Raw genomic sequence first — 13104 nt, forward strand, 5'->3', positions numbered from 1 at the left:
AAATTTAAATTTCTAATACAAATTAATCCTCTTACGTAAAACAAACATTTACAATAAAGAAATAAATGGATATAAAAAACTACAATAATTCGTATTGTGTAAAAAGCTCACTCGATCATAGTAGACCTGCCAGATCTAGTGTTCTGAACATTTTAATTAATTTAATGGCGATATCGCACTTCTGGGTTATCTGCACAAGTGAATTTATTTCCAGGAGCCGGGTGACGGCTTTCTATTTACGAAGACACCATTGGAAATGATAGAAACATTGCAAACTGTGTGCAAGTTGTAATTAATGCGCGGAGTGTTTTGCTTGCGACCGCAGGGCTGCTTGTACAATCCTCTCGACGTCTCGAACTCTCACGGTCGAAGTGTCACGTTCGATAAATGGTTTACTAATAAGTTTGGCACACAAGTTAATATTCTTGCTGACGGCGAGGATATCAAGTTTTACAACCAGGGTTTTCTGTAAGCTTTCACTGATATTAAACAATTATTCCATGAGCGCGCGTTGGTTATGAGATTGTATTAAAATAGCCAGAGGCGCGAAGCGCCGAGTTGGCCATAACCAATCTCAGTAATATCCGAACAAGCGCGAATGTAATAATTGTTTTATTAAATTCTCCGCGTTTGAATATTGCTGTTGAAATTTAATAAATTTTATTTTAAGTACAAATTTCTTTCAAATTAAAACGACCGGATGTTGAGGCAACTTGCGACGTCCAACAAAAGCGAGACGTAATAATCACATGACACGCGCATCACTTTGCGAACGGAATTGAATGAAAAATGGAAAGCGAAGAAAATCGGACACAGCCGGACATCTCAAATTCAAGAAACGTTCAAGGGTACGAGTTACAACTGAGACAAGCATTCAAGTGTTTTTGAAGTTCCAGCTCATCGAGAAGCGTAATAGTTGTGCACAAATGTCTTGCTGTGTGGTACCGAGAGAAGGAAGAGAATAAGGACGTTTTTTTTAAGCTGAACTGAATTCCTCGCAGACGTTTTGAAACACTTAAGGCAAGTCCAAATGTACGAGGTAAGACCTTAATGAGACAAGCGTTCAGTACAACCTCAAGCTTATTGAGAAGCGAAATAGCTGTGCGTATTTGTCAGGAGCACCCACCGGAATCTTTCGGTAAAATATCTGTTCGGATAGAAGGTCCCCTAAAAATTTCGAAAGTTTCCGCCTAGCGATCCCCTAGACTTTTGGAGGTTTTTTTGAAAGCTATGAAGTTTCCCTAGAATTTTCGGAAATGATGTAATCACGTTTACTGATAACTCACATAATTTTGGGATGGTGTTTTTGTCCGCTAAAATTTTCGTCCGTCGTAACTATTCTAAAAGCTGCTAAAATTTTCGGTGAGGAATTGAGGTATCATCAGGAATTTACATTATTGAGGTTTGATAGAGCGTATATATTTATCTCCTAACGTTTTGAATGAATAGGTTCTACGCCTATAATACTCGGATGAGCATTTTTATTCGTTAAGATTTTCGCTTAATTTTCGTAGTCACAGGTATAGTGGAAAACGTCCCCTAAAATTTTCTAATGAAAGTATGGCTACTTTGTGTCCTCAAACTTTCGACAAGACCCATCAGGATAGCTAAAACATTCGCATGAGACAAAAAAGCCCCCTCAAACTTTCGACGTGACCAAAGTTCCCCCAAGATACGACAGATAAATATCTGTTAGGGCAGCTCCAAATTAACCAAACAGGCTTCTAAAGCATACAGAAATCCATTTTAGGCACTTCTGACTTATTTAGGAAGATTTGGTCGTTCGGTGCCCCTGATTTGTACAAACTGTTTTGCTGTGCGGTGCAGAGCGAAGGAAACGAACATTATGGCCGCTCGTACGGATTTCATAGGAGAACTTTTGTAATAAAGTCCTCGCAGATGCCTAGAAACATAAGGGCAGGCATTAATTTCGAAAACCTCGTACCGCCAGGATTTGCAAGCCATCCTGAAATTTTTTGAGGTAACCGGTTGTTATTGTTGTTATGTGATCTAAGTCGTAAAATCGTGTAATTTTTCTCATTTTTAAAGGAAACTTCAGCGATGCGTACCATTAAATAGTATCATACCGAACTTTATGGCTTTTATTGTTGTTATATTGAGATGGATTGTCTGGTATTTCTTTTTTTCTTTTTTTCCCCATTTTTCCGAAGAAACTTTCGCTTCCCGCCGAAAAAGAGAATGTTAGATTATCGACACCTGGAGTAATCGTTTTCCATATAAGGACAAACTATGGTATATGAGCTGATAACCGGGATTTAGTGAACCAATCAGAACACTAGAAGTGCATTATCCGAGGCTGAGTACTATAAGTATCAGTGTTATTGGTATATTATTTACTAGTATTACTTTAGTATAAAAGAATCGTATTTTTTAAGTTGCAATACGACCACGCAAGCTATCGCTTTAAACTAACCGTGTATAAGCAAAAGTTATGGTGGTATGATGTAGTTGTCGACAACTTTTTCTCCAGTCTACTGAGGTCCAAAAGGACTAAACTTAACTAAAATATTTTGCTATGTTACACAGCAGGTATGTTCCGGAAAATCAGAACTTGCGTGACATGGAGGTACCTTGCTCGAGTAACAATACTGCTGTTCGTGGTATGGATACTAATGCTTGTCGTTACCCAGTTTAGTTATTCGAACCAGCCTTCCACGGGAATACAGAAACGATGTCCTTCTGCGGGTAAGAAACAAAGGATCAACCTATTAGAACTTTTTAGACAGTCATTAGTATGGGATATTGTAAGAAGTCTGACACACTTTGTGATACATTGGTATAAATATGCTCCAATACTTCAAAAAACTGTGTGAAGGGACTGGTCAAAAAGTATAAGGTGGGGTGGATCGAGGCGGAGAGGGGGTGGGTCATCAGTGTTTCAGCCCTCTGTAAGGGGTGGGTCGTTCAATTTTCAGCTTGCCATGGGAGGTGTCTCATCCTATTTTATAACAGGTTAGGGTTTACGATTTTCGTTATACACGAAATATGGTTTCCTTGAATTATGCAACAAAAAAAGTGTTAAATAGAGGGTCAACTTTCATTTAGGGGTGGGTCAGTCAGTTTTGTGCCAAAAGGAGGGGGGTGGGCCATGTGTTTTTTACCCACCGCATTTCCAAATGTCACACCCCATACTTTTTGACCAGTCCCTAACTGTTGCTTCGGTTCAGCTCGCTTTAATATCATGCACCAATCCTCGACAGCCTTTCGAGACTAATGGTAAAGACGGGTTCAACCTCAAAAATCTCCTTAAGACTTATTCAAAATTATCGTTGACCTTATCAGAGACAGCGTAACTGAGTAGATAGTGCGTAACATCTTCTGCATCTGCAATGGATAGTGCCATAAAAATCATGATTGTGGGTACAGGAGTATTTAAAAAAGAAACAACCGATCAGCAACGTGGCTTTTCAATGCCGGCTTAAATGCGTCAACGCTTTAGCTTCTATTGTGTTATCTGGAAGAAGATCACAGTCACAAATTGTTTTTGTCTAATTCTGTTCTTATCTGTATTATAGTCTTGCTCTCAATGTTAATAAATTTGATTGTATGGTACATCAAGTATACAGTTTCAGATTAATTGTATTGATCTGTTCAATGTAAATCTAGTAATTATTATTTAATTGAGTGATCTAAAATTACAAATTTCTTCTAGCACCTACTAGTGCCTCGACAATTGTGAAGCCTCCATCCTTGTGTCCAGCTGAAGAGGTTATGCGCAGTTCCAAAGTGACCAAGCTGGGAAGATATCCAACCGCAAAACGTAAGTGTCATTCTTCAAATTTAACGAGGTAATGAAAGAAAAAATTCCATGAAAAGCTTGGACAGATGGGTTACTGTGTTTTCTATTTTATTTTGATCACCGGAAGCTGTCTTAACCCTGCCTAGACCGCCCTTTTTTTTTCTCGTCTGGGGCCGGTTGGGGGAGAGATAGTAGGTCCAAAGAGGTTACCTTTAGGTCTGCACATGACCTAGAAATTACGTCATGATTGCTAATGGTGGCCATCTTGGATCCGCCATCTTGGATTTCTGAATTTCCTCAAAACTCCAAGAATGCGCCGAAATTGAACAAAAATTAAAAGTAACTAAAACAAATCAGGGAACACCAACATTAAGTAATTTCCTCAAAACTCCAAGAATGCGCCGAAATTGAACAAAAATTAAAAGTAACTAAAACAAATCAGGGAACACCAACATTACGTAATTTTTGTTCATTTTCAAAAGGGATTTCCCATTTTTTGAAAAAAATAAACGGCCTGTCAAAAATTTGTTGCCGTGTTAGCATCAAAGTAAATGAACAGTAACCGAAAACATCAAATTGTTCCAGATAATTTCTGAAAATGTCCTCAAGTTTCAGGCCTTTTGCTCAAGTATTAAAGAAGTTATTCTGCATCAAAGTCGCCGCTGGTAAAATCTATTTGCCCCATCCGCATGGGTTTAGATAGGGTTAAACGAAAATAACAAGCGGCCGTAAGTTGCGTTATCCGAAGTAGATGGAAACCATCCAGTTGTTCAAACATCAGTCAATTGTTACCAGCAATAGCTCTTACTCTCACCCGGACGATTTTCCTATTAAGAATCTCCAAGGGCTCAATGAATTCACTATTCAAAGAACTTACAGTACATATTTCTCTGTAGGATATCTTACAATAGGGATGTCATCAATTTCAAGACCGGGTAAAACAATTTATCTGCTACAAACCGTTCACGGTCTCATCAATAACACGAGCGACAACGAAAAGGAAGACATCTACATTGTGATATTCCTTGCTGATCTGGATGGGCCACAAAAATCTGCTACAGCGGCGGAACTGTCAAGAAGGTTCGGTAAATATATTGACCAGGGGCTTTTGACTGTGATTGAAGCATATCCAGAATTCTATCCATCACTGACAAATATCAAAGAGAGATTTGGCGACTCGTATAGCAGACGATTTTGGCGCTCAAAACAAAACTTGGACACCGCCTATGTGATGTGTTACTGTAGGCAATTGTCACAATATTACCTTCATCTTGAAGATGATGTGAAGTCTTCCCCCAGCTTTGTCCCTAAACTGCAAGATCTCGTAAAAAGGGAAAAAGATGTATTTCTTTTGATCGACGTCGCTGTGAAGGGAAACGTCGCGAAAGCTTATCATTCGCAAGACCTGGAAACGTCAGCCTCGTTCTTTTATCTTTTTTACGATGAAATGCCGATCGATTGGCTGATGGGTCACCTGAGGAAAATAAAGGGTCCACGTTTCAGCGAGCGTAAAGTTCCCATGGCATCACTCTTTCAACATCTCGGTACCACTTCTTCCTTTGCAGAAAATATCAGAGGAAACGGTAGTCTTGAGCCACTGTTTGACCAATACGATCAAAAGTACAAAGGCCTCAATCCTCCTGCAACTGTGACCTCATCATTGTCTCCTCATGAAGGGAAACCCCAAGATGCTTATGACAAGGGTAGCGGTTCTTTTTGGGGAAAGGCTCCCGAAGAAGGTGATTATGTTCTAATAAAGTTTCATACAGCAACCACTGTCCAAGCGGTGTTTGTGGACACGGGAAGTTACCAAGCAAGGCGCGATTTGTTAAAGTCTGGTGTTTTGCAAGCTACCTTTGAGTCAGCTGAGAACGTAGAACAGATTAAAAGGGAAAATTCCTGCGAAAATTTCGAAACTGTTGGATCGTTCGACAAAGGTAAAGTAAAGGTGTTTCTGGAAAAGTCTAAGAAAATTATTTGTTTGCGAATCTTTGTAACGCAGAAGCAGAAAGGGAATATTTTCCTTCGTGAAATTGATGTCTGGCCATAATCACGCCTCCTTTTTACTTCAGGATTTAGTTTTAGTTCAAACTTTCCAATACAGATGTGGACGAAATAACTGAACGTAAGTTGTCTTTCGTCTTTAAGCGTTTTCTTTGCGCACTCTGTTACAACATTTTAGATATTTATAGGGATTCTTATGTAGAATTTCCTATTATCAGTGCATTCAATTAACAGCCGTTATCTTAATAATGGTAATTGAACTGAGTGGAGCGCAATTTGGTCTGAAATCATACGTGTGATTTCAAATCACAAGTATGATCTCAGGCCAAAATTGTACGACACAAAGTTTAATTACCTCTTTATTACACCTATTTTGAAATCACACAGTTTTTTGTCAACATTAGTATTTTATTTTTATTATTTCATTTTGATGGGTTAAAGAAAGGATGTGATTTAGAGCAAAAACTAGTTTGTGAATAAATCGCACTGTTGAGAGCCAATAAGATTGCAAGGATCACCAGTGATTTCAAAATGGGTGTAATAAATCAATTAATCAATCAATCGATAGTTCGATCGATTGATTGATTAATTGTTGTTACTCTAGTGTATGGATAGTTTAGATACAGTCAACTCTCTCGTAAGCGACCACTCTTGGGGCACGACAAAGTGGTCGCTTACGGGAAAGACAACAAAATAAGCCTAATACTGGATTGATTGATTAAATTAATTAATTAATTAATTAATTACATAAAAACATTACCTTAGTAGCTAAAATTAGGCAAATTTTTTCACATCTATTTATTCTTCTGATTAAACTTTGTATAACATTTTGGAACAGATCGCTGTAACAATTCCCGTTTACTTACAGATCTTTTTATAGCCATCTTCTCTGTCTGTAAACTGTCATTATCTGTCAGCAGTCCGGGGAATTGAACTTTTGTCACTTCTGAGTAATGATTTACTAACGATCATACGTGATTATGTTGGGTAGTCGCTTACTGGAAACAGAAAACAAAAGAATATGTGTAATTTCTGGCCTAAAAAGTGGTCGCGGTCCCTTAAGATATTTGAGTGGTGGTCACTTACGAGAGAGCTCTTGAAGAAGTATTTAACTGAGAAACAAAACGGTTGATTACGAAGAGACGTGGTCGCTTACGAGAAGTGGTCGCTATGAGAGAGTTGACTGTATGTGCTTCAATACAAACATATGATCATCGTTACCAGATTAAGGATACCACATTTCCTACAAGGCATAAAGAGCCACAGTAAAAGAGGAAAATAACATCCTAGCGGTAGTCGTCTGCGTACATCAGATACATAACCCGCCTCGAAAAACCATCGATGCCGGCGTGAGTCGCAAAGATCCTTCGAATTAGGGAACAGTGGTAATGTATTTATATACTGCACATATCATATACAATTCTTCTGTGGGGTGAGATCGGACGTCAGCATTTAAAGGCGCCACTGGCGGCCAACATCAGTCTAATTTTTTTATCTCACCAACCCACCCACCATCCATTAAAGATAGATGAAGTTAGAGATAGCGATAGACCAACACACCGTGGACTATGTCCCCTACAGATTATTAGGATTAATAAGTGTTGCGAGACAGGACCTAGGTTTATCGTCCTTATCTGACGAGACTAGAAAGTCTAACCGTTTGCAGCTGCAATTACAAAAGCAGCACTTTCTCCTCAGTTATTTTAAAAAGACCTTGAGCGTTGGTCCGGCCGACCGGGGTTTGAACCCGCGACCTCCCGCACGATAGTCCAGTGCTCTTCCAACAGAGCTAACCGATCGGCGGATAGCTCTGGCAATGTGCCAGGACAAATTCGCCCGTCCACCCCAAGACTTTCCATCCATCCGTACCGCCGTCCCCTATACGACAGCAGTAATCCCACCCCTCGAATTGTTGTCAACTAAATATGTACGTTCTTAAGGTGAATTTCAGCCTCAACGTTGTTTTAAAAAAAGGTTCTTGTATAAAGAAAAGAGTGTAATATCAGAGGCAAAACGTCATAGTAATTGTTGTGTTATTTCTCGTTAGTTTATGGTTGCGAGTTGTATGCCCTGTATAGAACCATATACAAGTCCAATTATAATTCTTTAACTTCTGTAATTTACCTTGCAAAGCCGTCCGAACGATCGCCTTGTGAAGAGACGAAGTCCCAGCAAAAATTGCCTAGCGTGTTTCCACGCAAGCAATAAAATCGCAAGTTGTTTTACTTCTGAAAGCACATGTGTTTATTTGAATAAATGTTTGACTGGAGAAGCTTTTATCAATTATTCTCATTTGGCAAAGCGACGAGTTTAACACTGACAATTTGCATATTAAAGCGACTTGCAATTTGATATAAGCTTGCGTGGCCAATTTTAGCTGGCAATTTTTTAAGTAAATATTATCAAGGTAATTTTTGTTTTGTTCAAAATGTTGAAATGCTTTTTTAACAGAAGTTAGCTATCTGATCATTTTGAGCCGAAAATTTTTAACTTCCGTAATTTGCCGAGCGAATGCCTGCAAAAAGTACATGGCGTGTTTACCCGCACGGAAGAGTAATATCGCAAGTTGTTTTACCCCTAAAAGCATGTGTATTGTTTATTTGAATAAAATTTTTGGCTGGAGAAGCTTTTATCGATTTCTTCTGTTTCTGCTAATTCATATAAAGCGTTTGGAAAAGCGACGTGTAAACATTGGCAATTTGCATATTAAAGCCATTTTAGCAATTGACGTTTGAACAAATTAAATATGAATTTTAGAACTGAAGCAATTCTAATTTTGTTGATTTCAGTTTGTTCTCTCCAGATCGGTCATTGTATTTCTTTGTGATGCAAAGAGTCAAATCTAGTTTACACGTTGCTTTTGCAAGTCACAGTTGTTGCGTTTTCTTTTTAAAGTTCAAGACAGTTACCCAATTAAGTTCCCCAAGTACAGCTGTCTTCCACCTTTCCATCACAGCAGTAGTAGCCACACGCATCTACCAGGTGGCCATTTTTAACATTTATTAAGTTATTTGACCAGAGTTCGAGGGCTGAAGCTCGAAAAGTCAGCACTCGAATCTCTTTACGGAGGCCAAATTACGTTATGAAGTCTGTTAATAAAAGCAAATAATCTTCTCGACATCTTGACCACCTGCCATCTCAACAAGCTTCTCTTGTCACGAAGCCGCCATATTGGATTTCCGTTTACAAGAATCCGGGCTTGCGATTGGCTAATTTCCACATCCAGGATACCTTTCGGACCGTGTGCAGCCACAATTGCATAGTCAAAATAATTTGTTCCACATTTTATCGTGAACGTAGTCATCTTAAACCACTAAAAACCAAAATTTTAAATTCACTGGGAGGTTCATCACATTCCAAGCACAAAGGAAGTCTTTATTCCAATGTTCAGATAACGGGGAAAGCCAACGCTCAAGAGGTGATCACCATGGCGCACCATTTGTTTCCTACGCATTTAAAATCTGTCGCTGGGAAATACTTAACAAACGAATTGGGTGCTTCGAACAGTCTTTCAACATACTATTCTGCGAAAAACTATAACTGCGAAGAACTTGTATCCGAAACCAAAAGCTACATTCTTGCAAATTTCACCGCCGTAGCGAAAACAGAAGGTTTTTTGAATCTGCCGAGCGAGGAAGTTAAAATGTGGATTTCAAGTGACGAAATAAACGTTAGCCACGAGGAAGACGTGTTCAAGATCATTCTACGATGGATTAATCGTGAAAGCGAGCGAAAGAAATATTTTGCCGAGTTGTTTCGTGAAGTTCGACTTGTTTATATATCGCGTGACTTCCTACACAATGATATCGTGACAAATGATCTCGTAAATGATAATGAAGGCTGCATGGATCGTGTAAGAGACGCTATAAAGTTCACAGCCTCAAAAGACTATTATCCTATCAGTGTTGCGCCCAGAAAGTCGCTTGAAACTCCAGTCCTAGTGCTGTGTGTGGAAGGGTTCCAAGGAGAACAAAAGCTGTGCTATTTTCCTCGCAAAGATACGTGGTCTAGATTTCCTGGGGCTGCCTGGCCGACTTCCACGGGAAAGGTAATTTCCTGCGGAGGTAAAATGTATTTTATATCCCAACGAGAAAGCAAAATGTTCCTCTATGATTCATTTTCGGACTGTTGGAGATCACTGCCATACGAAGAACAGAGGACATTGCATAAACTATTCGTTAGAAATGAAGATGAAGTTTACGCTTTGCTGTCTGAAAATGGATCTTGCCCGGAGTGTGATTTGTTACGGTCTCTTCGGATGAGCATGCCTTGCAAGAAAACACATCTCTCCGTCATAACGAGGTACAATCCTGAGAGGAATTCATGGGAGGATATATCATCGTTTGACCTGGGTTTAAGATCTGGAATTTGTGTTGTAGCCAAAGACAATTTTATATATTTCCTTGGAGGTGCAGCTTCAGTGTCGCTCCATATACTGAAATGTGCTCATAGATATGACAGCAGTACAAACACATGGACCAGAATCGCGGACCTTGAGGAACCAAGGATGGAGCCGGCCTATGGTTCTGTTGCGCACGGGAAAATCATCATCGCTGGTGGGACGAACGCGGATTCGATGCTAGCGGAAAGTTGTGAGATGTACTATGAAAAATCTGACGAATGGCACCTTATCCGAAGGCCAAGGAGGGCCCGCTCCTTGTTCAAACCAATCTGGGTGTGTGCGGATGGCAAGCTGTACGAAATAAACGGTTTGGGTTGCGTCCGTAACCAAGAACACTGTATCATCGAATGCTACGATCCTGAACGAGATGAGTGGGACGAGAAAACTCGAATGCCCATCGAGAGCATGCTCCCAGCAAGCGAACGGTGTGGTTATTTCCAGATCATTTGCTGTTGTTCAATACGAGTTTTTAAAGGAAGCAAGTTTCTTCAGCCAGCATCGCTCCCTTGCCCTTGGCAGGCTAGGTCCTCCGAAAGAGTTGGAAAATACAAATGCGTCATCGTCTGACTTTGCATCTCACCAAACATTTGTCGTCATTGCCCGAGGATTGGCGACGATTTAGCCAGAAATTAGGGGGTGCTTACCATTTACATGGAAAACCCGGAAATTTTAGTCGAAAAATCAAATGGTACGCATCATTCCATTTGGAGTACTTCTGAAATTATGGGCTTCTGGTCAAAGTGATGCATTTTTATTACTCCTTCTGGGATTTACAGCTGATGTTCATACATTTTGCATGTTATCCATCTTCTGTTAAGACAAGCTAAATAATCTCGTATTTATGCCGAAAATTTCCATCCGGGTGGTTTGCGTAAATAGTAAGCACCCCCGAACTGGTATATGCTAGCCCTTTTTCGAGCGGTTGGGGCGTCGGGGTTGTAATCCGAAAGTTCCAGGTGCAAGTCTCGCTCGGATCGTTGGATGCAGTTGTTTGTCGGTAGCCCTTGTTGCGCTTGTTGATAGTCAGCTGGTCGGCCTCCCGCCAGTTAGGTTTCTTAACCGTGTTTGCGAGGACCAAAGGCCCGAGCTTAGCGAGGTTAATAAATTTGTCGGGCCGAAGGTCCAAGCGGAGCTAAGCCGCAAGAGCGAAAGATATATTTATATAGATCGTTGAAGGCATCGGTGCTGTTGCCTGGTAACAGTGCAAACGAAGTTTGAATGACGTCAAACGAAGGGAAGGCTGCTTGGACAGGCTGGCGTCAGACGCAACTCATGTTTATTCATATTATTGAGGGCTGAACGTGTTTATTCATTGAGCAGTGAAAAATGTTTACTATTGGTGAAACACGACCAAATTGTGATGAAAATGAACCACAGGAGGACGCGCACGGGACAAGACAGATTCGCCAAGGGAGATTAAACAACGAAACTCAGCGCGAGCAGCGAAGAAAGAGACATCAGGAAACCACAAAGAAAAGACAAAAGACAACATCACTTCGAATCAACTGTCCACTCAGCCCTGGCTTCGCGAGTCACGTATTTCTAGTATTGTATTTGAAATATTTGTTTCTGAGCGGTTGTTTTATCTCTGAAAAGTTCCTCAAGGGGAGAGGATAATTAATTAATTATATTATTATGAATATTAATTTTTGGCGACAATGGAAACTGAAAATCGATAAGCATCATGAAAACTCAGACGCCACGCAGCGGAGCCCTAACAACTGAATGAAGAGTGCATGAGAAGAGTTCAGCTGACTTGAGAGTTATGACGATATTTGCTGTATTAACCCATTTGTTAACCTTGAAAAGCCCCTATTCTTGTTTAAATGGAAGGGCCTCTAGGAATATCTTAATACTGATAGAGAAAACTCTTTAAATAAAGGTGTTGAAACAAGAATAGACATGTGCACAATAAACATCATCCGTGCATTTTAGTGGGAAAAATGGACCATAAATATGGCCATTTTAGCGAGAGATACAAAAGCCCGGGGGGAGGGTACTCCCGAAAATTTTCGATAGGGGTGTACCGCAAAGGTTCTCGAACCCTAACCCTATTTAAGGGTAAAGGAAGGGAAAACGGATACTTTTTTTAAGGACCAAAGCCGAAAAATGACACCCTATTCAAGGTACCCAAACAACGGCTAATGTGCACGGATAAACAAATCTCTATGAAAATCGTTTTTTTAATACTGTGATCAGTTTTTTGACTTATTATCAAGGATTCATTTGTAATTTTTTAAGTATTATAAAGCATTTGTAAAATAATTGCGTAATTCAGCCTTTGGCTGCGATGCAGTTTTTAATAAACTATCTATCTATCTAATACGTCAGCGGACACTTCAGTTTTAAAAAGCCATTTCTTTTTCGTAAAACGTGGCGCTTACAAGCTTCAATTTAACTGATACAATTTAGGTACCCTATCTAAGGACTAATCCAGGAACGCGTTGCTAAATGAGGAAAAAATGATACCATATTTAAGGACTGAGAACCTCAAAAACCATATCCTATCTCGCGGCACGTACCTATATAGCCCATATATGGGAGTACCCTCTCCAGGAGCAAAAGCAAAATGAAAAGTTGACTGCGGTTAAACATATTCTAGACATGTCCGTTAGAGATAAGCTTTTTTCTCTGACACGTCAAAGATAAGTTTTTTGCGAGTCTGTGAGTTCAAATCCCGTTCAAGCCTGAAATTTTTTCAGGCTTTCTTTTCGTAACTGCTTAAGTTGCGTAGTAACTGCGAGAGTCCTTATTCTCAGTATTTAATCTGAGTTTAGCAAATCATTTTACGATTCACTTCACCTAATTTTTACGGGACAGATTTTAAGTGTCCAAGGTTTGTGGTCCAACTGGTTTTATTCCGTGGTGAAAGAAAACGTTTTACAGTTCAGGATCAAGCGATCAAGTAACTATCACTTCTGCTACTTATTCTGCCTCT

At 39.8% G+C, this 13104-nt stretch overlaps 2 protein-coding genes across 2 annotated transcripts; both read left to right on the plus strand.

Annotated features, from left to right (window-relative positions):
* Nucleotides 1–786: 786 nt before the first annotated feature.
* On the plus strand, nucleotides 787–6542 carry LOC146458299 (alpha-1,3-mannosyl-glycoprotein 4-beta-N-acetylglucosaminyltransferase C-like). Its single transcript, XM_085090656.1, has 4 exons — nucleotides 787–848; nucleotides 2551–2706; nucleotides 3674–3781; nucleotides 4657–6542. The coding sequence occupies exons 2-4, from the start codon at nucleotides 2553–2555 to the stop codon at nucleotides 5808–5810; spliced, it is 1416 nt and encodes a 471-aa protein (XP_084946782.1). The 5' UTR covers nucleotides 787–848; nucleotides 2551–2552; the 3' UTR covers nucleotides 5811–6542.
* A 2649-nt stretch (nucleotides 6543–9191) lies between these two features.
* Nucleotides 9192–10733, plus strand: LOC146458300 (kelch repeat and BTB domain-containing protein 12-like). The gene has a single exon (XM_085090873.1). It carries the CDS (start codon nucleotides 9192–9194, stop codon nucleotides 10731–10733), a length of 1542 nt encoding a protein of 513 aa, XP_084946999.1.
* The last annotated feature ends 2371 nt before the right edge of the window (nucleotides 10734–13104 follow it).

This window comes from Pavona decussata, unplaced genomic scaffold (assembly GCF_977016875.1).
Source record: "Pavona decussata unplaced genomic scaffold, jaPavDecu1.1 SCAFFOLD_233, whole genome shotgun sequence".
Lineage (NCBI taxonomy): Eukaryota > Metazoa > Cnidaria > Anthozoa > Scleractinia > Agariciidae > Pavona > Pavona decussata.